Raw genomic sequence first — 25,411 nt, forward strand, 5'->3', positions numbered from 1 at the left:
ACTATATATCACTCAGATTGCCTAGTAGCTAGTCCAAACCCAGGCCAGAATTTGAGTATCTGGATTTTTAGTCCAGTGATTTCTTTTTAAACTATTGCATGCTTCTTTATTATCAATTGCTATTTTTTTTAATTTTTTATGGGAACATACTACAAGTGTTAGTTTAAAAGTAAACTAACATAAAAGTAAAGACAAAAAGAAGCATAGCTTCCTTTGTGCCACATATAAGAAAGGTAGACAGAGAGAGTGTTTACTGCAGTAATTTGCCAAAAAGCAAGCCAGAGCTTAAATTAGAAGAGGTTCATTCCCTGCAGTACTTTCACAATCACAGAAGGCATCTATATTTTAAATGTAGTCTACATTTGCCTGGCTTATGAACTGCAAACTTCTATGATTACCATTCACTTTTTTAAAATTAAAAAAACTTCAAAATAATTTTTGCGTAATTATTAGCACATTCTACCAGTTGATAATTTTTGTTTCTTTCAATACACAAAAGCACTCACATTGTAAAAAAATTATATAAATGACCTTGTCTTGTTGGTGAAGCTAGAAGATCTGTTTTCAACAAAACTATCCTCAGAGGCATCTAGGGAGAAACATTTGAGTCAGGTTGGAAGTTAGAGATAGAAAGCAGCGCAACTAAAGCAAGATAACGTAGTACCCCCTGGAAATTGGGTACTCAAATGTAAAGGACTTGTATTGATTTAGTGCTAGCCTCAGAAAATAGTCAGATGTCCTCATTTTAAGGGAAAACTTTAGGAAATGTAATTATATATTTCTTTCTCTCTAAATCCACTTTAATTTTCAATTTCTTTATGTACTTCGTTACTAAGAGGAAGCTACACTCTCATTACCACACTAAATGGATTTTCTATTAATATTTATCTCCAATGTTATTTTTATCTGGGTTGTTGTTTTCATTTCTACTTAAGGTAGTGTGTATCTCCTTCTTTCCTTTTAGTTTAGAGGTCAACGAAGTATGGCCTGTGAGCCACATGCTACAATAGCAGAGTTGAGTGGTTGCAACAGATATCAGGTGGCCTGCAATCCTAAAATATTTATTGGGGCATTTTACAGAAATCACTTGTCAGTCCTTTCTTTAGTTGACCAAGTAGAAAAGAAAGAGCAGATTCTGTAGAGTGAATAAATATCACCAGCAAAGGAAAGGATACAGAAAGGTATAGGATTTATACTTAGGCTAGCTGGAAACTCCATATGGTCAAAGTAAAAGTTTTGTGGATGTCAGTCATCAGAGATTATATAGGAGAGATAGATTACTGTCAGATTTAGAGGATTTTTATTGCCACTTCAGGAACTTGAGCTACTGTTGTTTAGGAAATGAGTCATTTAAGGTTTTTTGAACAAAGGAACTTTGCCAGAACAGGAAAGTGTTGCAGTAGTGTTTACAAAGTAATGGGAGTTATCAACTAAAATTACATTAATAGGAAGGATGACATAGTTCCAGGAGTTGCTGTATAATTAAAATTGGTAGGACATTAGACACTGAATTTTGAGACAAAGAGATAATAGTTCTAAGATTAAAACTTCATTGGGCAGAAAAATTATTTGTATACATATTAGGAAAGTAAAGAGCTAATTTTTATGGAAGGTTTAAGTTGATGGAGAAGGATTATAACACTACATAGGATAAGAAACAAAACTGATTACTAGTTATCACCATTGCTGAAGTTGTTCACTCATCCCAGGCAAAGGCAATTTTTTACTCTTCATATTTTATCTCCAGGGCACCCAGCTGCCATCATCTTGTCAGGGTCCATCTCTTTATAAAATCCTCTTACTTTGCTCTCCAGAATCCCACCCTCATACACAGATTTACTTATGCTACCTCATGCAGAATAAAGTACTTCCATTTTCCAAGTCATCTGAACCATGCTCAAGAAGGGCTTTAGCTCTCTCAAATAAAAAGACTTATCTCAAGGCGTTTAATTCAAGTAGAGCCATAGTTCCCAAACTGTGCACTGACACCCCAGGGTACTGCAGCAGACTCACAAGAGTCTGACAGGATATTTTATATCAGTTTCAAAATTACATTTTGATACACTCCTTTTGGATGATGTCATTTTTTAAAGAATTATTGTTTTTTGTTTTTTTTTTAAAAAAAACAATGCGGAAATCCTGAAAAATCAATGCGGAACGGGAAATGAAGGTAGCAGTATCCACTTGGAATACAAGGCTTGAAGAGTGTGCAATATCCCATAAGCATACCTATTCCTTTAGTAAATACAGTTAACCCTTGAACAGTGCAAGGGTTAGAGGTACTCCCCTTCCCCGGGTAGTTAAAATTCCATGTATAACTTTTGACTCCCCAAAAACTTTACTAAGAGCCTACTGTTGACCAGAAGCCTTACCTGTAACATTAATAGTTGATGAACATGTATTTTGTATATTATATGTATTATACAGTGTATTTTTGTAACACAGTAAGCTAGAGAAAAGAAAACCCTAAGGAAAATATATTTATTGATACAGTTTGGCTCTGCATCCCCACTCAAATCTCATCTCGAATTTTAATCCCCATAATCTCCACATGTTAAGGGAGGGACTTGTCAGGAGGTCATTAGATCTTGGGGGCCGTTTCCCCCATGCTGTTCTTGTGATAGTGAGTGAGTTCTCGTGGGACCTATTAGTTTTATAAGTGTTTGACAGTTCCTCCGTCATGTGCCCTCTCTCGCCTGCTGCCATGTATGACATGCCTATTTCCCCTTCTGCCATGATTGTAAGTTTCCTGAGGCCTCCCCAGCCATGCAGAACTGTGAGCCAATTAAACCTCTTTTCTTTATAAATTAGCCAGTCTCGGGCAGTTCTTTATAGGAGTGTGAAAATAGACTAATACATTTATTATTCATTAAGTGGAAGTGGATCATCATAAACATCTTCATCCTAGCAGTCTTCACATTGAGCAGACTGAAGAGGAGAAAGAGGAGGAGGAGGATGGGGAAGAGTTGGTCTTCCTGTCTCGGGGTAGCAGGGATGGAAATGATGAAGGAGGTGGAAAGGATGGCAGAAGAGGTAGGCATACTAAGTGTAACTTTATAGAAATACATTGTAATTTCTGTCTTTTCATTTCCCTAAAAATGTTACTCTAAAAATATTTCTATATGGTACCTATCCTTCCACCTTTTGCTTTTATTTCGGTGCCCATATCAATGATGGGTCCATGTTGTAAAAGAAGTTAAAAGCAGTCTTTTTAATAACTGGAATCCTTCTGTTGTCTAATATCAGCTTGTTTCTGGCACTACTTATTCTACATCTTCTTTCTCATCATCTGGCACTGGTTTGGAAGCACTCATCTCCATCAAGTCATCTTCTGTTAATTCCTGTGATATGGTGTCTGTTAGCTCTTGAATTTCTCCAAGATCTGTATCTTGAAACTCTTCAACTTCCCCCCCCGGCCTTTTTTTTTTTTTTTTTTTTTTTTTGCCATATCCACAGTCTCTTTTGTGATATCCTTGATTGACTCTGTTGTAAATCCTATGAAGTTATATACACCATTGGACACAGTTTTTCTCTAGCATCAATTTATTTTTTTGGGCTTGATGGCTTTCATGGCTATTTTTGTAACAATGGCATTTTCCGTGATTTGGCTCTTTCAGATATCCTTGGCGTTCTCTGAGTTGGGGTCCACTTCCATAGCATTGACAATCTTTTCCATAGATCACCATGTGTAATGATCTTTTAAGGTCCTTATGACCCCCTAATCTAGATCTGAATTAGAAATATTGTGTTTGAGGGCAAGTAGACCACTTTGACACCTTTGTTGTTGAACTCCCAGCCTGGGTGACCCCAGGTATTGTTCAATATCTAAAGAACTTTAAAAGACAGTCCCTTACTGACAAGGTACTTGTTTGTCAGCAGAAGTTACTTCTCCTGTTATCCATTTTTTGAAGCCAAACCTCTTTCTAAAAATATCAAGCCATCCTTTGCTGACATTAAATTCTCCAGCTTTAAATTCTTCACCTTGCTTTTGCTTTAAGTTGTCGTATAATGACTTCAAGTCTTACTAGAGTATGCCTTTCTTATAACAATTCTGTACTCACATTGTATTTTAAATATAAGGCAAAAAGATATTTTACAGAAATTTCAAGGTTTTCATGCCGTGATGGCTCCACAAAGTCCTCCCCCCACCACCATGGGCCTTAGGCTGGATTCATTTATCTTGAAATGGTGGGCAACCACAGCTGCAGACCTCATTCTGCGGTACATATCAAGCAATTCGGCTTTTTCTTGTAATGATTTTTCTCTGCTTCTTGGGAGCACTTCCAATATTACTAGTGACACTTCATATGGGTCCCATGGTGATGTTCAAGGTTTACAGTATTGCACTAAACACGGTGAAAAATAATGCAAGAGTCATGAGAGGTCACTTTTTATTGGAATATGCAACTTACTGTAAGATGTAGGGTTCACTCAGAGATGGTTAGCATCACATGGCATTTTAAATGGATACAACACTTGACTGCAAAAGCAACAGGTGGTAGTTACAAAATTGTTACAATAGTACAGTATTTACTACGGTTCATTTTATGCAGTTAGGATTTAATAGTGAATTTTTACATTTGTTTACATTTCTCTTGACTCAAATGGTGCCATGTATGGTCTGTAAGTGTTTGCCTGCGTAAGTTTTGATAGATATTTACTTTTTGTAATAGATTTTTGTAGTTTTATGATAGTAAGTGATAAAATAGTATCTACATATATTTTATGCATTCCTGATGTACTTAACAATTTTTATCTATTTCTAGGCTACAGAGTTTTTCTGTAGAGTATTTCAAACTATCACAAATTTCCAAAAAATTTTCTGATACATGTATTGAAAAAATGTACACACAAGTGGATCCATGCATTTCAAACCCATGTTGTACAAGGGTCAACTGTGTTGTAGTTATTTTTTTAATGAGATTTTTAAAACTTTTTTCAATCTATATGTATTTTTCTTAACTGAGTATTACATTCTGAAGATAGTACTTATTAAATTGTTTGGATTTCACATTAAACAGAACTGTTAGGCATTTGTTAGCATACCATGAAAAAATGAAAAAAATAACAAAAACACTAAAAACACTATAAACTGAGAAAGTTTCAGAACCTCTGAATTTGAGAGAGTTGTTTAACTCTAAAATGATTACATTCTTCCATATAAGCATGTGAAAAGGCAGCAGTCTTTCTTTTTTCTCTTTTTTTCAAGATAGCTTTCTAGACTGGGCACAGTGGCTCACACTTGTAATTCCACCGTTTTGGGAGGCTGAGGTAGATGGATCGCTTGAGTCCAGGAATTTGAGACCAGCCTGGGCAACATGGTGAAACCCTATCTCTACAAAACACCCAAAAATTAACCAGATGTGGTGGTGCACACCTATAGTCTCAGCTTCTGTGGCGGCTGTGATGTGGGAGCCCAGAAGGCAGAGGTCGCAGTGAGCCGAGATCGCGCCACTCCACTCCAGCCTGGGTGACAGTGAAATCCTCTCTCAAAAAAGCAAAAAAAAAAAAATTTAAAAACACATTCTAGTGACATAGGATTTTGTGTAACATCTTAACAAAAATTTAATCACATATTTAAAAATTTTCTGTGCTTTTTGCTGTATCAAACAAAAAAAAGTAAGAAGTGCTCTTCCCCTTAAGGTTATGGTCAGGTAAGAGTGGTAAGACAAATACAAGTTGCTTATATCATTAAGTAAAATAAAATAATTACCCTCATTTATTTCATAATATCACATATTATGGACATTCAAAGAAGAATGTGTACATCTGTTAGTGGGAATGAAGAAAGAATTTGTTAGCTTTTAAATGGGCATTGACATGTTGGTAAGTTCTAACATGTAGAGGTAGTGGACATTTCAGATAGAAGGAAAAACATAAAAACTCAAAATTGGGAAAAGCAAATTATTCTATATGACTGAAGCAAGGACATATGTTATGAAGTAAGGTAGATTACAGCTGGTTTACTGTAAGTTAAAGTACTATTGTGGAGCACTTTGAATGCCGGGGTGTGAAGCATTTGGATTTAATTTACTAGGAAAAGAAGAGTGATTAGAGTGATTAATCTGTCAGCAAGATATAGGATGATTAAATCAAGGAGAGAAAGGAGGCAGGGATAGCTTTTTAAAAGGGAATGACGGATTTTGCTTTATGTATTTGTATTTCAAAGGAAATACCAAACTGTTGATCTTTAAAGAGCATACTTTTGTTCAGCACTGTAACTAACAGCTGTAACATAAAACTCACTTTTCTGAGGGGAGGCAGAAGACTTTCTAACTTTCTTGTTATTTCTACAAGAATAATATTAATACAATGTAAATATGTATGGAATGCATACTACAGGCCAGGAACTATATTAAGCATTTATTTAATTCTCACAACCCTTGAGAGACATTATTATTCCCATTTTACAGGTGAGAACAGTAAAGCCTAGTAAAGTTGTGTTGTCCAGAGTCACATAGTTAATAAGTAGACAGATTAGCAAAATTTTTAAAAATAAGTTTACTAGTTGGTGTAAACTAAGGAGAAGAGTTAATTCTCCTTGGGTCTTGTCAAATTGTCTTCATGTGACTTAGGCATAGTTCCTCTGTTTTTTTATTTTTCATATCACTCCTGATCTCTTCCCACCATGGGTACTCTTAATGTGTTTGGTATGTGCTCTTACATTTGGATGTGTCCTTGAAGACTGTATTGTGTTATTTTAGATGCATGCATATATGTTTAAATTATATATGATATATAAAAGGGTAAATTATAGCTTGTCTGATTTGATATATATGTTTCTATTTTATTGCTTTTATACACACACAAACATTTTTCTTTTTAAGAAACAAGGTCTTGCTATTAATATGTTACCAAGACTGGAATGCAGTAGTTATTCACAGGTGTGATCATTGTGCAGATAGCCTTGAACTCCTGGCTTCACCTATCCTCCCAGTTGAGCCTCCTAAATAGCTGGAACTACAGGTGCACGCCACTGGGCCTGGCTTAGTTTACTGCTTTTTAAAAAATAATTGACAAATAATAATTGTACATATTCATGGAGTACATTGTGAGTTTTTTTTTGTTTTTGTTTTTGTTTTTGTTTTTTTGAGACGGAGTCTCTGTCACCAGGTTGGAGTGCAGTGGTGCGATCTCGCCGCACTCAACCTCCCCCTCCTGGGTTCAAGCGATTCTCCTGCCTCAGCCTCCTGAGCAGCTGGGACTATAGGTGTGCACCACCATACCCAGCTAGTTTTGTATTTTTAGTAGAGACGGGGTTTCACCATGTTGGCCAGAATGTTCTCGATCTCTTGACCTCTTGATCCTCCTGCCTCAGCCTCCCAAAGTGCTGGGATTACAGGTGTAAGCCACTGTCCCCGGCCCATAGTGATGTTTTGATACCTGTAATGTATAGTAATCAGACAGGGATAAATAGCATATCCATCATCTCAAACATCTATCATTTCTTTGTGTTAAGAACATTTAATATCCTCTATCTACCTATTTAAACTATTTAATATATTATTGTTAACTAAATAGTCATCCTGTGAGGTATAGAATTCTATAACTTACTTGTCTTATCTAACTGTAATTTTGTATCCTTTAACAAATTTTTCCCTATCCCTCCCTTCCCCCTACTTTTCCCAGGCTCCAATATCCTCTATTCTACCTTTTACTTCTATAAGATCAACTTTTTTTAATCTTCTACTTATGAGTGAAAACATACCATGTTTAACTTTCTGTTCCTAACATTTCACTTAACATAATGTCCTCCAGTTTTATCTATGTTGCTGTGAACCACAGGATTTTATGCTTTTTTATGGCTGAATAGTTTTCCTTTGTGTATATATTACACATTTTCTTTATCCATTCATTTGTTGCTGGACCCCTAGGTTTGTTCCATATCTTGGCTATTGTGGATAGTGCTGCAATAAACATAGGGGTACACATGTCCCTTAAATATAATGATTTTCATTCCTTTGGATAAATTTCTAGTAGTAGGATTGCTGGATCAAGTAGTAGTTCTACTTGTGGTTTTTAGGAAACTCCAACTGTTCTCCATAGTGGCTATTTCCACCAACAATGTATTTCTTGTTCCCTTTTCTCCATCCTCACCAACATGTTCTTTTCTTTTTGATAATAGCCATCCTAACTGGGGTGAGATGATACCTCATTGTGGTTTTGATCCGCATTTCTCTGATGATTAGTGATGTTGAGCATTTTTTCATATATTCGTTGGCCATTTGTATGTCTTTTGAGAAATGTCTGTTCAGATCATTTACCCATTTTTTAATCAGATTGGTTTTTTGCTGCTGAGATGTTTGAGTTCCTTGTATATTCTCGTATTAATCCCCTATCTGATGGGATGAATAGTTTGCAAATATTTTTTCCCATTCTGTAGGTTGTGTTTTCACTCTATTGATTGTTTCCTTTGCTGTGCTAAAACTTTTCAGTTTGATATAATCTCATTTGTTTATTTTTACTTTTGTTGCTTGTGCTTTTGAAGTTGTATTCATAAAATATTTTTCTATATCAGTGTTCTGAAGCATTTCGCTTGTGTTTTCTTCTAGGAGGGTTATCCTTTTGGGTCATTATATTTAGTTCTTTGATCCTTTTTTTGAGACAGGGTCTTGCTCTGTCGCCCAGGCTGCAGTGCAGTGGTGCAATCATGACTCACTGCAGCCTTGACCTCCTAGGCTCAGGCAGTTCTCCCGCCTCGGCCAGCTGAGTAGCTGGCACTACAGGCACATGCCACCATGCCCGGCTAATTTTTGTATTTTTTTGTAGAGATAGGATTTCACCATGTTGTCCAGGCTGATCTCAAACTCCTGGGCTCAAGAGATCCACCTGCCTTGACCTCCCAAGATGTTGGGATCACAGGTGTGAGCTACCATGCCCATCCTCTTTGATCCACTTTGAGTTGATTTTTACATGCAGTGAGAGGTGGAAGTCTAGTTTCATTCTTCTGCATATGGCTATCCAGTTTGCTCAGGACCGTTTATTGAACAGACTATTCATTCCCCAGTGATAATTCTTGGCACTTTTGTCAAAAATCATTTTGCTGTAGATAATGTGGATAAATTTCTGGCCTTCTATGCCTTTCCATTCATCTATATGTCTGTTTTTATGCTGGTGCCATGCTGTTTGTGTTATTATAGCTTTGTGGTATATTTTGAGTCCTGGTAGTGTGGTACCTCCAGCTTTGTTCTTTTTACTCAGGATTGCTTCAGCTATTCCATGTTTCCATACAAATTTTAGAATTTTTTTCCATTTCTGTGAAAAGTATCTTTGGTATTTTGATAGGGATTGCATTGAATCTATAGATGTCTTTCCATTTATTTGTATGCACTTTAATTTCTTTCATCAGTGTTTTGTAATCTCCCTTGTAGAGGTCTTTTATCGCCTTAGTTCAGTTTATTCCCAAGGTTCTGTTTTCTTTTCTCACTGTTGTAAATGAGGTTGCTTTTTTGAATTCTTGTTCAACTAGTTTGTTGTTTGTGTACAGAAACACTACTGATTTTTGTGAATTGATTTTGTATCCTGCAACTTTATGGAATTCATTTATCAGTTGTAAGAGTTTTTTGGTAGAGTCTTTAGGCTTTTCAATATGTGGAATCATTACATATGCAAACAGGGACAATTTAACTTCCTCGTTCTCAATTTGGATATGGTTTATTTCTTTCTCTTGCCTAATTGCTGGGCTAGTACTTCCAGTACTATGTTGAATAAGAGTGGTGAGAGACAGCATCATTGTCTGTTCCAGTTCTTAGAGGAACAGTAAGAACTTTCAGCTCTCAGTAAGATGTTAGCTGTGGGTTTGTCATGTTGAGGTGATTTCATCATGTTATTGTGTTGAGGTACTTTCCTTCTATACCTAATTTATTAAGAGTTTTTATGAAGGAATATTAAATTTTATCAAAAGCATTTTCTGCTTTTCATTGAGATGATCATATGGTTTTTGTCCTTCATTCTATTGATATGATGTAAGATATTCATTGAGTGACATATGTTGGACCATCTTTGCATTCTTGGGATAATCTCACTTGCTCATAATCTTTTTGAGGTGCTGTTGGGTTCAGTTTGCTAGTATTTTGTTGTGGACTTTTGCATCTATGTTCATCAGGGATATTGGCCTATCATTTTCTTTTTTTGTTTTGTCCTTATCTGTTTTTGGTATCACAGTTATGTTGGCTTCATAGGATCAATTAGGAAGAATTTCCTCTGCTTCATTTTTGGAATAATTTGGGACAAATTGGTTTTAATTCAACAGTGAAGCCATCCAGTTCTGGACTTTGTTTTTGGTGTTGGAAGACTTTCTGTTATTAAATCAGTCTTGTTTCTTGTAATTGGTCTGTTTAGGCTTTCTGTTTTTTCTTGTTTCAGTCTTGGTAGGTTTTATGATTCCAGGAATGTGCCCATTTCCTCTAGGTTTTCAAATTTTTTGGCATATAGTTGTTCATAGTAGTCTCTAGTGATCCTTTGTATTTCTGTGGTATCTTTTGTGATGTCTCCTTTTTTGTTTCCTATTTTAGATCTTCTCTTTTTTTCTTATTCTAGCTAATGGTTTGTCAATTTTGTTTAAAAGCCAGCTTTTTGTTTTGTTGATCTTTTGTATTTTTTTGTCTTAATTTTGTTTATTTCTGCACTGATCATTATTTCTTTCCTTCCTTTAATTTTGGGTTTAGTTTATTCTTTTCTAGTTCTTTGAGGTTTATCATTAAGTTGTTTACTTGAAATCTTCCTTGTTTTTTAATATAAGCATTTATTGCTATAAACTTGACTCTGAATGCTGTTTTTGCTGTGTCCCATAGGTTTTGATATGTTGTTTCTGTTTTTCTTTGTGTCAAGGAATTTTTAAATTTTATTCTTAATTTATTTCTTCATCCATTGGTCATTCAGGAACATATTGTTTAATTTTCATGTAATGGTATCTTTTTTTTTTTTTTTTTGAGACGGAGTCTCGCTCTGTCGCCCAGGCTGGAGTGCAGTGGCCGGATCTCAGCTCACTGCAAGCTCCGCCTCCCGGGTTCACGCCATTCTCCTGCCTCAGCCTCCCGAGTAGCTGGGACTACAGGCGCCCACCACCTCGCCCGGCTAGTTTGTATTTTTTTAGTAGAGACGGGGTTTCACCGTATTAGCCAGGATGGTCTCGATCTCCCGACCTCGTGATCCGCCCGTCTCGGCCTCCCAAAGTGCTGGGATTACAGGCTTGAGCTACCGCGCCCGGCCAATGGTATCTTTCTAAATGATTCTCTTGTTATAGATATCTAAGTTTATGCCCATTGTGTTCAGATAAGTACTTGATATTATTTTGGTTCTTTAAGAATATTTTGAGACTTCTATTGTGTCCTTACATATGATTGATCCTGAGACTGTTGAATGGGCTGATGAAAAGAATGTGTATTCTGCCATTGTTGACTGAAATGTTCTGTAAATATCTGTTATATTTAGTCTGTGGTGCAGTTTAACTCTGATGTTTCTTTGTTGACTTTTTGTCTACATGATCTGTCCAGTGTTGAGAGTGGGATGTTGAAGTCCCCATCTATTATTTCACTTTAGATCTAATAATATTTGCTTTACATATCTGGGTGCTTTAGTATTGGGTACATATATATTTACAGTTGTTATATTATCTTGTTGGATCAATCCCTTTATAATTATATAATATCCCTCTGTCTTCTTTTACAGCTTTTGACTTGAAGAGTGTTTTACCTCATATAAGTATAGCTGCTCCTGCTTGCTTTTGGTTTCCATTTCCATTGAATATTTTTTCCATCCACTTTCAGTCTGTATGTGTATACAGGTGACATGAATTTCTTATAGATAGCATATAATTAGGTCTTGTTTTTTTTTTTTTAATCCATTAAGCTAGTCTGTATCTTTTAAATGTGGAACTTAATCTATTTACAATCAGGGTTATTATTGATAAGTGAGGACTTACTCCTGTCGTTTTGTTGACTGTTTTCTGGTGGTTTTTATATCCTTTGTTCATTACTTTCTCTCAATGTTATTTTTGCAGTTGAATGGTTTTCTCTAGTGAAAAGGTTTGATTCCTTTCTCTTTCTCCTTTGTACAGCAGTTCTATCAGTGTGTTTTATAGTTTCACATATTTTCATGATGGTGATTATTATTTTTTCATTTCCACCTGTAAGACCCCCTTGAGCATTTCTTGCAAGGCCAGACTTGTGGTGATGAATTCCCTTAGTTTTGCTTGTCTGTGAAATATTTCATTTGTCTTTTATGTCTTAAGGTTAGCTTTGCTAGCATATTCTTGGGGTAATAATTTTTTTCTTCTAGTACTTTTGACTGTATTATCCTGTCCTCTCCTGGACTATAGGGTTTCTCCTGAGAAATTCACTGTTGGTCTAATGAGGATTCCCTTATATGACTTGGTGCTTTTATCTTGCTGCTTTTAGAATTATTTCTTTGTCTTTGACTCTTGACAATTTAACTTCAATGTGCCTTGCAGAGGTCCTATTTGAGGTGAATATATTTGAGCTTTCTGGACTTGTATGTCTCTCTCTCCCTCTCCCCCCTCTCTCTCTCTCTCTCTCTCTATTATTATTATTTCATTAAATTTGTTTTTCTCACCTTTCCCTTCACCTTCTGGAGTTATTTGTGTGCTTAATGGTATCCCATAAATCCTTTAGGCTTTTTCATTCTCTTTTATTTTTTTAAAGTTATTCTGCCTGTGTTATTTCAAAAGATCATTCTTTTAAGTTCAGAAATTCTTCTTGGTCTAGTCTGTTGTTGAGCTCTTTATTGTATTTTTTGTTTCATTCATTGAATTCTTCAGCTCTAGGATTTCTGCTTCATTCTTTTTTATGATATCTATCTCTGTTGAATTTCTCTTTCTTTTTTTTTTTTTTTTGAGACGGAGTCTCGCTCTGTCATCCAGGCTGGAGTGCAGTGGCACGATCTCGGCTCACTGCAAGCTCTGCCTCCCAGGTTCACGCCATTCTCCTGCCTCAGCCTCCCGAGTAGCTGGGACTACAGGCACCCACCACCACGCCCGGCTAATTTTTTGTATTTTTAGTAGAGACGGGGTTTCACTGTGTTAGCCAGGATGGTCTCGATCTCCTGACCTCGTGATCCGCCCGTCTCGGCCTCCCAAAGTGCTGGAATTACAGGCATGAGCCGCCGCGCCCGGCCAAATTTTCAGATCATAAACTGTTTTCCTGACTTCATTGAATTATCTATCAGTATTCTCTTGTATCTCATTGAATTTCTTTAAGATTATTATTTTGATTTTTTTCTCACATTTCATATATTTCCTTATAGTTTGGAGTATGTTACTAGATAATTATTGTTTTCTTTTTGACATTACATGTTTTCTTGCTTTTTTTTTTTTCTTCTTTTAATACAAGTTCTCATTCTGTTGCCCAGGCTGAAGTGCAGAGGCACAATCTCGGCTCACTGCAGCCTCTACCTCGTATGCTCAAGCGATCCTCTCACCTCAGCTCCCCAATACAGACACTCACCAATATGCCCTGCTAATTTTTGTGGGTTTTAGTAGAGACAGGGTTTTACCATGTTGCCCAGGCTTTTTCTTGCTTTTTCATGGTTGATGTGTCACTATGTTGATTTCTATGCATCTGGTGGAAAAGTCACCTCTTTTAATTTTATGGAGTAGATTTCATAGAGAAAGACTTATTCATATGAATGAGTCTTGCAGTGTTGGTTTGGTGGGGTACATTAGCCTTATTTCTAGATGCATGCAGTTGTGTGGTCTCTGAGTAATTTCTTCAGCTGTAATCCACTCGAGTGGCATTTGTGAGTTTCTCAGTGGTATGGGCTGAGTTTGTGGCAATGGTGATGCCACTTTGCCAGGGGTGGGCTCACTGGACTGTTTCTCAGGTCTGGGGTATGTATGTGCACATAGTAGGTCAGCCAACTTGGTTGGTGAGATTGGCTTGCTGAGTTTGGGTCCACAAGGCTGTTACTCTGACCAGAAATACAAGTATAAGGTTGTTTGGGCAACCTGGGGACATGCCTGCCAGGAGCAGCTTTCAGGTCTGGGACATGGGCTTTTGGCCACTTGGCTGGCTTGGAGATATTCCCTGTGGCACAGGGACAGTCTGTGGAACTATCTTTCAGGCCCTTCCTTATTGGGGGTACAGGACTGTTGGGCAGGCCAAAGGTGTGCCTATGGGGGAGGTGTGTGTCTGTTTCTCAGGTTCTGATTGCTTGCAGGTAGCCCTACTCTGCTGGCCGTGGCCATATCACCTTCTCAGAGGCTCAGGGAACTCTCCTGCTTAGAGGAGGGAGCCCAGCAGTTTGGCCAGCTTAAGAGCAGGCTTGCTGTGGGTAGGACTGGTAGACGGGTTTCTCTGTTGGTGGTATGGCCATGGGGCTTGGTTTTCTCGCTGTGCAAGACCAGAATCGCAGCCAGCCCTGGGTCCAACATTCACCAGCTGGCATCATTGTGTTCAGAAACTTGTTTGGGGTTGGCATAATGAAGATGGAGACCCAGTTCTGGAGAGGTGCAATGGCCACTGACCCCCAAGAAGAGGGCATACTACACAGGTGGCTCTAGTCTCAAGATGGCGCCATGTTACAGCAGTTTGGCTCACAGTGGTGGGATGGGGAGTACATACTTTGTGCCCTTAATCCAGGGCAGTGCAGCTAAATGAATTCGTGGCAGCTCTCCAAAATGGGCTCAGGGCTTGTGAGGACTACGGGATTCTTGTATAGTAAGGACTTCATGTGTTTGTGGTGTCCAAGGGGCTGGTAGGGATCTTCTGCTGACTTTTTCCCCTGCAATAGCAATTCCCTCCTGTCTCCAGACAGATCTGATCTAGGTGGGGGAGATGAAACCATGAGTTTTAGTGCCTCTATGCTGCCTTCCTAGACTTCCAATCACCACAGGTGCATCTTCACTCCATCACTGCACCCCTCTACTCTTCCTTTACACTCCAATCAAATCTTAGCTGTTTGTTTGTTGCCTTGATCCTTTTTTTGTGGGTTAGACAAGCACCAGGTATTGCTATTCAGCCATTATTGCCTTTTTTTTTTTTTTTTTGAGATGGAGTCTCACTCTGTTGCCCAGGCTGGAGTGCAATGGTGATCTCAGCTCACTGCAACCTCCACCTCCTTGGTTCAAGCGATTCCCCTGTGTCAGCCTCCCAAGTGGCTGGGACTATAGGCACCCACCACCACACCCAACTAATTTGTATATTTTTGGTAGAGATGGGGTCTCACCACGTTGGCCAGGCTGGTTTTGAACTTCTGATCTCAAGTGATCCGCCTGCCTTAGCCTCCCAAAGTTCTGGGATTACAGGCTTGAGCCACCGTGCCCAACTCCTTTATTGCTTTTAATCTCTGCATTATAATATGTGTATTAGTCAGTTTTCACATTGCTGATAAAGGCATACCCGAGAGTGGGAAGCAAAAGAGGTTTAGTTGGACTTACAGGTCCACGTGGCTGGGGAGGTCTCAGAATCATGGTGGGAGGCAAAAGCAGAAACCCCTGATAAAACCATCAGATCTCGTGAGACTTATTCACTACCACGAGAACAGTATGAGGGAAACCACCCCCATGATTCAAATTATCTCCCACCGGTCTCTCCCACAACATGTGGGAATTATGGGAGCACAATTAAAGATGAGATTCGGGCAGAAACACAGAGCCAAACCGTATCGGTGTGCATTCACCACATTCTCATCTTTTCCCCTAGAAATAGACTTCTAGGATTCCTCACACTGTTTTATGTTCAACAGAGCTATAATAAATATGCTCCTCTGTATTCCCTTAAAGCCTATCTTCTTTCTACTGTATCTTTTTCCTCATTTTACTTCCTTTTTTGAGGGAGTTATGTGGGATGGAAGAAAATGGACTTCTTCATTCATAACATACCTGAAGTTGGGAGTATTTTAACCCTTAAACAGATTAAAATGAGCTGGATGTGGTGGCTCACGCCTGTAACCCCAGTGCTTTGGGAGGCCAAGGCAGGCGGATGGCTTAAGCTCAGGAGTTGGAAACCAGACTGGGCAGCATGGCAAAATCCTGTTTCTACTAAAAATACAAAAACTAGCTGGGCATGGTGGCGCATGCCTGTAGTCCCAGCTACTTAGGAGGCAGAGGTGGGAGGATCACCTGAGCCCAGGAGGTTAAGGGTGCACTGAGCTGTGATTGCAATACTGCACTCTACTCTAGGCAACAGGGCCAGGCTCTGTCTCAAAAAAAAAAAAAAAAAAAAAAGATTAAATGATAGGTAGACTTGGTGATTTTATGCTTCTAAAAGGAACCACATAGGCAGGAAGAAGATCCAGGTGAATTCTCTTACATTGCCTCTGTCATTGGTAACATAACCTTTATGGCATTCACAAGTATATTTGTTCTAGCTTTCTTCTTTTAGTAATTCTGTTGCTGTCGTTTGTATGAAATACTGCATATTATAACGTTGTAATTATAAATGATGTATACATTATCTTAATCGTTGTCAGGGCCAGCGTTTTTCTTACAGGCAGATAGGAACTATGCTTTGTCATAACTCATATTTGATCGACTCTGAGAACAAAATATATTTTGTACTTTCTGGGAGATTCACAAAACCTGTAGCACCCATTAACAGGAAGAAAGCATGCTATATGGTTGTTATATTTATTTTTGACTTGTAATTTATTCATTCTCTCAGCCCTGTTCTCTGACTAGTGTTACTATGGCACCTAAGTTATGGCATGGAGAACAAGCTAATTATGTTCTTTAGAACAGATGACAGTGGTACATCTTGAGACACAAGCATCTGGTACTCTTAGCCCTTTCCTCATCAGTGCTAGTCTAGGCTTGGTTGGGCTCTCTGGTTGTCCAAATATTTTTCTGTTACCACACATCCTTCTTTATTTTCTTTTTCTTCCATAAATAGTGGTTTATGCTTTCTAAAGCCACTAGTCTCATATTTAGTTTGTTCCTTTTTGAGCCTTCTGTCTACTCAAAGAAGTAATATAGACTTACTCCCAGCTGTGTATGATCTACTCTTACTCCTGTTTATTGAGTTAAGCTTCTTACTATTTGTAAACATCTCTTGTTTGTGTAGACACAAATACACCAAAACTAAAAATGGTTAAATTGGGGTGAAAATTTATGGATATTTCTTACAATTTATTTTTCAAAATTTAGTGATGTGGTTAGATGGCTCTCCTGATAAAAGTTGTTTAAGAGATATGAGTAATCAATACTTTTTTATCAGAAGAGCCATCTAACCATATTACCAAATTTTGAAAAGCAAAGAAAATATTAGAATTATCCACAATTTTTGTACCTAAACTTAACCAGTTTTACTTTTGGTTATTCCCTTCTAATCTTTTTTACTATTGATTTAATGTAGGTTATAATAATACTGTGTACCCACTATTTGTATGCCTTCTATTTAATTGAATATTTATGTGCCATAAACATTTTCTACTTTACTACTCAGTTTTCATCATCATCATCATTTGTAATGTCTTTAAAATATTCTCTGGAGTGGTGCTGTTCAACAGAAATATAATTTAAAATTTTCCAGGACCCACATGAAAAATGTAAAAAGAAAAAGATTAATAATGTATTTTATTTAACCTCATATATCTAAAATATTTGTTTCAACATGTAAAAATTATATACTTTATTAGATGTAAAAATTATTAGATTTTAACATTCTTCTTTTCATACTACATCTTTGAAATGTACCTATTTTACATATATACCATTGAATTCTGTCACTAAACTTTCTATGTCAAAATACCAAGACAATAAAGCTCCAGCAGAAAAATACTTTGAAATACTTAAATTTTTACATTTAATGAAATTAAAAATTTAGCTTCACAATCATACTAGCCACAGTATGCTTATCATCTACATGTAGCTTCTTCATTTAAATTTAAATTAAATTTAAAATTCAAGTCTCTCTTTGCACTAGTCACATTTTAAGTGATCAGTAGTAAGCTTTAGAGTATATAGCCAATTCTTGTCATTTTTTACATTGATTTCAATGAAATAAATACACTGATAAGTTTTTGAATGTATATTTTCCCATGTGTTGGATTACTTTCTTAAGGTAGACTCTCAGAAGTATAATTATTGGGTCAAAGAGTATGAATTTGTTTATGGTTCATCTTGTGTATTTTTAAATTATTTCCTGAAAGACTGTTGTCAGTTGCAGTACCATCAGCAGTATTAATATTTGTTTCATCAACCTTTCTTCATCATTGTTACCATGTTGTTTCCTTAGTTACTAGAGAGGATTATTTCTCTACATATTTATTTACTATGTATTTCTCTTTCAATGGAATACTTCTTTATGTTATGGTTTGTTTATCTGTTGGTGTCCTAATGTTTGTTTAATTTTTAGTCTACTTTTAAATTTCTTTGTGGACTAAAGATACTAACCCTTTGTCATGTATCTCCTCATCTTTTGTTTATTTGTTTGCTTTTTTCCTTCTGGGAGTACCAACTGAACCCTTTACTTTTCCCATAGCAAATCTTTAGATAATGCTTCCTCTGTAAGCTTGAAAGTTATTCCCACTCTAGAAGTTTGATATTTTCTTCTATCATAAATTTTTTATGTATTTTTAAAAGATGTTTTTATCAAACTGGAATATATGATTATGTAATTGTGAGAAAAGAAACTAAATTACAAGTTCTTAACCTTCAGTTGAATCCAGTGCTTACCCATTATTTTTAGGTAAAGCCTCATTATGTATAGTTGCTGACCGCCACTGCATAGTTTTATGCATATGTGTATTTAATCAGGAAGTAAATGGCGGGGCGCGGTGGCTCGCGCTTGTAATCCCAGAACTTTGGGAGGCCGAGGTGGGCAGATCACGAGGTCAGGAGATCGAGACCACGGTGAAACCCCGTCTCTACTAAAAATACAAAAAATTAACCAGGCGTGGTGACTGTCGCCTGTAGTCCCAGCTACTGGGGGAGGCTGAGGCAGGAGAATGGCGTGAACCCGGGAGGTGGAGCTTGCAGTGAGCGGAGATCGCGCCACTGCACTCCAGCCTGGGCGACAGAGCGAGACTCCGTCTCAGTAATAATAATGATAATCAGGAAGTAGATGGACCCAAATAGACTAAAATCCACTGTTTCAAATATTTCAAAATAATACTACATATATCCATATACCATATATATCATATATATAGATATATACCATATATATCAATAAAAACAAAAGCTCTTTTTGTCTTTATCACCATGTATCCACAGTTGATTAATTATAGTCATGGTTATTTTACATAGGTTTATTTCATTTTGAATTAATGTAGATGTATACTTCTAAGAGTTATAAATCCCTGAAATGTATATAGATGTGCATGCACACACACACATATACATACCCCTATTCCTCACATAATTGTTAATAAAAATAATGAAAAGAGGTGCCCTTAGGCGAGGACAATTTTAAAGAACCCCAAATGATTACCTTGAATTAAGGTAAACACTGGTTTTAAAAAAAAAAAAAAAGCAAAAAGGACAATTTTTTTCCTTCAGTATATTAAACAATGTTGCTTCTAACATTCCCTCACTTTTAAACTACTCTGAAAAATCCTTAGAGTGGTTGTGTAATGTATTTAAGTTTTTTAGATTTCCAAGCCTTAAGTCTGGCTCCGCTAAAATGGTCCTTTGGTTCTACTTTAGTCTTTCCCTATCTATCCTACTGCTACCATTTTGTGTTGTTTTGTTTTCTGCTGTAATGAACACAACAGTCCCACTTCATTCTCAGTTCTAATTAATGTTATCCAGCCTCTAAGTGTTAGCATCTACTTTGCTTTTGGTTAACTGTTGTGCAGACTGAAATCCCTAATTAGTAAAGCACAGGATTTTATTGGTTATATATTTTTCTAAACTATAGACTTGATTTTATTGCAAACCTTACATGTAGATAAAGATTGTAATGGCACTGTTTTTATTTTTGGTGATACTATAGTCTGGAACATGTGGCCTAGCAAAGGTTATAAATCTAGCAAGAAAAATTATGGATGGCATCAATTTTAACAGTCTTTTACAATCTAACAGAGCACAAACCCCAAATTGTTTAAATACTAAATATTTACTTAAAGAAAAACAAGAGATCATTCAAAAATAGAATTAATTTAAATAGTGAATTTGCCTTTTATTTAAAAGTTGATGGTTTTGTATATTTATAAAATGAACAAAATTGACATCATACTATCCATATCACAAGACTCTTGTGTTGTATTTTAAAGGAAAACACACACACAGAGCATACATACATTTGGATTGGGGCCAGATTTAGACTCCAGGGGCACAGTGTTCTGTACCTTAAATTACAATCAGATGTATTTTAGCACAGATCAAATTTTCAGTCTGAAGTTGGTGAGAAGCCTAATTATTTGACCAGGTTACTATTTATGTAGACCATTCTGTGGCTGGCTGTGGTTAATCCACAGCTGGCAGAATGCTAGCTATGGGAGGTTTTTATTTCATGCTGGAACAGTTAGGGGAGAAATAGAGGGGGAAAGTTTTAAAATCTTCTCATTAAATGAAAGACTAAAAAGCAAGGCAGTACATCCATATTACTATGGAGACAAGATGCTGTATAAACTATTCGTTTTAATTCTCCAAGTGACAGAAATAGCACAGCAGCAGCTTGGATGCTCATAGTTTGCAAGTGATAGGATAGTTGGTTAAAAAAGAAAGATAAAAACATTTAAAAATAATAGACTAAGATTTGTTGCCTCTTAGAACACTTGAATATTGATAAAGAATTAATTGAATTTTTAAATGATGAGAAAATATTGTTATTATACAAAAACATTTTGTATTTCACTAAACATACTAAAACATTTAGAATTTCACTAGCAGTACTTTAAAGTGATAAGAGGCAGCTGTAGGGGAGAAAAAGTAACATATTTTCCTCATCCATCGCAAGGGTCATGACTGAACCCTCTGTAACGAAAGAGATTAACAAGAGAAAAGCATAATAAATTTATTTAACGAAGTTTTACATGACACAGGAGCCTTCAGAAATTAAGACCCAAAGACCAGCAAAAACTGTATTTTTATGCGAAGTCTGATGAAAGACATGGATAGTTGTAGAGAAACATGATTAGACAAAAGGGATATGATCTAATGGTAACAAACTTAGGGTTGGAGGAGATAGAAGCCAGCAAGTCCCATCTGTTAGATTATTCTTGGCTGCCAGGTATAGGGCAGGACCCCTTTGGAATAGGGTTTTATGGCTAGCTTTCACACAGAAAGGTGGGAGAAGGTCAGAGTGACCTTGCTTCTGCGGTTTTCTCAATTGCTAGGGGGCCATATTTTGGAGTATTGTATTCTAGGCCCTGACACAATTATAGTAGACGATTCTCTCTTAATGTCTCAGAATATATGAGGGCAATAAACCCTTCCTTCAAAGATGGATCCCAATACACATGGCTCCTGCTACAAAATTAATTTTTTAGTCTTATTGTAGTCTATTTGAAATTTGAAAGTAATATTTTATTTTATTTTATTTTATTTTTAACAAGATAAAAACATACAATTTATTTAATAGAAGCCTTACATGACATGGGAGCCTTCATAAGGAAATGAAGACCTGAAGAAGTGGTTAAACCTGAGCATTTTTTTTTTATTATTATTATTATACTTTAAGTTCTAGGGTACATGTGCATAACGTGCAGGTTTGTTACATATGTATACCTGTGCCATGTTGGCATGCTGCACCCATCAACTCGTCAGCACCCATCAACTCGTCATTTACATCAGGTATAACTCCCAATGCAATCCCTCCTCCCTCCCCCCTCCCCGTGATAGGCCCCAGTGTGCGATGGTCCCCTTCCCGAGTCCAAGTGATCTCATTGTTCAGTTCCCACCTATGAGTGAGAACATGCGGTGTTTGGTTTTCTGTTCTTGCAATAGTTTGCTGAGAATGATGGTTTCCAGCTGCATCCATGTCCCTACAAAGGACACAAACTCATCCTTTTTTATGGCTGCATAGTATCCCATGGTGTATATGTGCCACATTTTCTTAATCCAGTCTGTCACTGATGGACATTTGGGTTGATTCCAAGTCTTTGCTATTTTAAAAGAGTTTTTTTTTTTCTTTTTAAACTTTTCAAAGTTTGCATTATGGAAATCGTTAGTCCCTCAGTTATAAGTGAATATCTCAGCATTTTTGTAACTTTTAGAAGAAGTTTATTTTATATTTTCAAGGTTATTTCTTCCATTTACAAGCCAGTTCTTCTCCTCTTCTACTTTCCAGTGCTCCCACTTACTCTAGTTCTTAGCTCCAATTATCCTCCCTCCCTTGCCTCTTCATTCTTCTGTTTCTCCAATAGATCCTTTTCTTTGAAAAGCAAAATCTTTCCAACTTTCCCTGCCGTTAAAAGCAAATCTCTTATTCCCTCCTTTCCCTGCCCACCCTACCCCGCAAAAAAAGCATTTGTGCCTTTTCTTCCTCTTATTATCTGCTCAAACTAGCAACATATCTGGAGTCATATGAATCCAGGCTTCATCACTTGTAAGCTGTGTGTCCTAGGAAACATCTCTTAACTTCTCTATCTTGCTTTATTTATCAAAAGAAACTAATAAGTGTCCACCTCATAGGTTTGATGTAAGGAAAAAACAATAACTGAATTGCTATGTAGTATAGTGCCTGGGACACAAATAATTACTCATTACATTTCAAATGGTTTTATTATCATTACTGATGAAGCTTTGAAAATAATTATTCTTACCTTACTTTCTCACCATTCCTTTTTTTAACAACTACTTTTACCATCATACTAAGTGCTTTCTGTTAATCATCAAATCTTACAACTTTTACTCATTCCTTTCTTTCTCTACTTCCCCATAGCACCTTCTTAAAATTTCCCTTGCTCAGTTTCTCCACCATCACTTCTACTCTCCTCATTTGGCCTCCTCTTGTTTTCTCCTTTTCCTTTTTTATTTCCTCTAATTTTTATTCTGCATTCTTTCCTTCGTCCTCTTTTGTTCTGTGTTCTCTGCCTTGGGAATCACAATACCTCTTTGACCTCTCATTTTTCATGGCCTTTACTCTAAGTCCAACTTTCTGGTAGATACTTAGAGATCCCTTAGAACCTCAACTGCAGTATGACCACAACTAAACACTCTTTACCATCTAAGCCAGATCTTATTCTGGAATTTTCTACTTTTATTAATGGTAGAACCAAATTCAAAAATCTCAATCATCTGTTTACTCTTTTCTTCTTTGCCTTCCACATCTTAAACAATCACCAAGTCCTGTATGTAGTACTCCTAGTGTGGTTTTCTTTTACACAGCCAAATGTAGACATTTATTAACCATTGCTGAATTGTTGCTGCCCAGGTAAACTTTGCTTTATATTTTCCCATAAGCTTGTTATTCCTTCCTTTCAAGGAAATATTCATTACTCATGATCCATCCCTACCCGTCTCACACATTGCCTACCAAATAGATTCCTACCCTGCCACCCAAGGCCCTTTGTATTCTTAACTTTGCCGACCTTTTCAAGTCTTTTATTATTGCCCTTTGTGTATTCCTTTACTTGTTTGTGCACCATCCAAACTAATTTCCTATATATACATGTATGTCTTTGCTTATGCTTTCATCTAGAAAGCATAAATGTGTTTTTTTGTTTGTTTGTTTGTTTGTTTGTTTTTGAGACGGAGTCTTGCTGTGTCACCCAGGCTGGAGTGCAATGGCCAGATCTCGGCTCACTGCAAGCTCCGCCTCCCGGGTTCACGCCATTCTCCTGCCTCAGCCTCCCGAGTAGCTGGGACTACAGGCACCCGCCACCTCGCCCGGCTAGGTTTTTTTTTTGTATTTTTTAGTAGAGACGGGGTTTCACCGTGTTAGCCAGGATGGTCTCTATCTCCTGACCTCGTGATCCGCCCGTCTCGGCCTCCCAAAGTGCTGGGATTACAGGCTTGAGCCACCGCGCCCGGCCGCATAAATGTGTTTTAATAAGACTTTCATTAATATTAAAGCTGTAGATAAATAGCATTTTAAATGCAGCTTTCCAGGCCGGGCGCGGTGGCTCAAGCCTGTAATCCCAGCACTTTGGGAGGCTGAGACGGGTGGATCACGAGGTCAGGAGATTGAGACCATCCTGGCTAACACGGTGAAACCCCGTCTCTGCTAAAAAATACAAAAAACTAGCTGGGCGAGGTGGCGGGCGCCTGTAGTCCCAGCTACTCGGGAGGCTGAGGCAGGAGAATGGCGTGAACTCGGGAGGCGGAGCTTGCAGTGAGCCGAGATCTGGCCTGGGTGACAGAGCAAGACTCCGTCTCAAAAAAAAAAAAAAAAAAAATGCAGCTTTCCTGACATGAAATTTTAATTAAATATTTTTATTTTGCATTACTGAATCCTTTTCTCATTATTTGAAAATTCTAATTCAGAATCTTCCTCAAAAATCAACTTAAATATTTCTTAACGTAACAAGTTATGATTTATTGATTTATTTTGAGACAAGGTCTCCCTGTGTCTCCCAGTCTGGAGTGCAGTGGTATGATCTCGGCTCACTTCAACCTCCACTTCCTGGGCTATAGCAGTCCTCCCATCTCAGTCTCATGAGTAGCTGGGACCACAGGCACACACCAACACACTCAGCTAATTTTTGAAATTTTTGTAGAAATGGAGTTCCGCCATGTTGCCCAGGCTGGTTTGGAACTCCTGGACCCAAGTGATCAGCCCACCTTGGCCTCCCAAAGCACTAGAATTCCAGGTGTGATTCATTGTGCCTGGCCAGAAGTTATGATCTTAATAAACAGATTATTTTTAAGTCACTTATAAGAATATAAACAGCCAGGCTTAGTGGTACGCACCTGTAATCCCAGCTACTTGGAGGGCTGAGGTAGGAGGATTGCTTTATCCCAAGAGTTCAGAACCAGCCTGGACAATATAGTGAAACCTTATCTCAAAAAATATATATTCTGAACTGTTTGTAAGAAGCTAAAAGGATTCAGTTTGCCTTCGTAGTACAGTTTCCCTAATTCAAATGTAATTATTGTCTTGAATGAGACCTTTCAAATATTTTTTCTTTCATGAATTTCCAGAATTCTTTAGTATTGAGCATATAAACCTAGTATGAAATAAGTAATGCTTTATTCTCTGAAGTAATGGCATGTATCAAGCATATGGTACTCATATAATCAAATACCCTTCCAGTCAAATGTTGCTATTTTCTGCCTTGCATTTTATAATTGTATTTTATATACTTTTGTGTTTTGTTTAGGTTTCTTTTATTCTAGGAGTGACTGTGGAGATGGCATTTCTAATTTTCCCTCCTTTTTTCTTCATTCAGGGCTTTTTTCTTACAGTTTCTCCAGAGTCAGTATTAAAAGTGGCTCACCATGCTTCTGAAAACAACAGGATTTTCACTTTGAATCTGTCTGCACCATTTATTAGCCAGTTCTACAAGGAATCATTGATGAAAGTTATGCCTTATGTTGACATACTTTTTGGAAATGAGACAGTGAGTT

The 25,411-nt window shown here is 37.2% G+C and overlaps 1 protein-coding gene across 9 annotated transcripts in view; it reads left to right on the top strand.

Annotated features, from left to right (window-relative positions):
- The window catches only part of LOC105466223 (adenosine kinase), a 567,753-nt gene that overhangs the window by 358,232 nt on the left and 184,110 nt on the right, over window positions 1-25,411 (top strand). For 7 of the 9 annotated variants that reach the window (XM_071069755.1, XM_071069752.1, XM_071069756.1 and 4 more), the window contains one exon: window positions 25,234-25,404. The exons of the other annotated variants lie outside the window; for them this stretch is intronic. In XM_071069755.1, the coding sequence (XP_070925856.1) occupies window positions 25,234-25,404 (171 nt within the window). The remainder of the gene's footprint in view (window positions 1-25,233; window positions 25,405-25,411) is intronic. 9 annotated transcript variants of the gene reach the window in all.

The sequence above is a fragment of the Macaca nemestrina genome, chromosome 9 (assembly GCF_043159975.1).
Source record: "Macaca nemestrina isolate mMacNem1 chromosome 9, mMacNem.hap1, whole genome shotgun sequence".
NCBI classification, from domain to species: domain Eukaryota; kingdom Metazoa; phylum Chordata; class Mammalia; order Primates; family Cercopithecidae; genus Macaca; species Macaca nemestrina.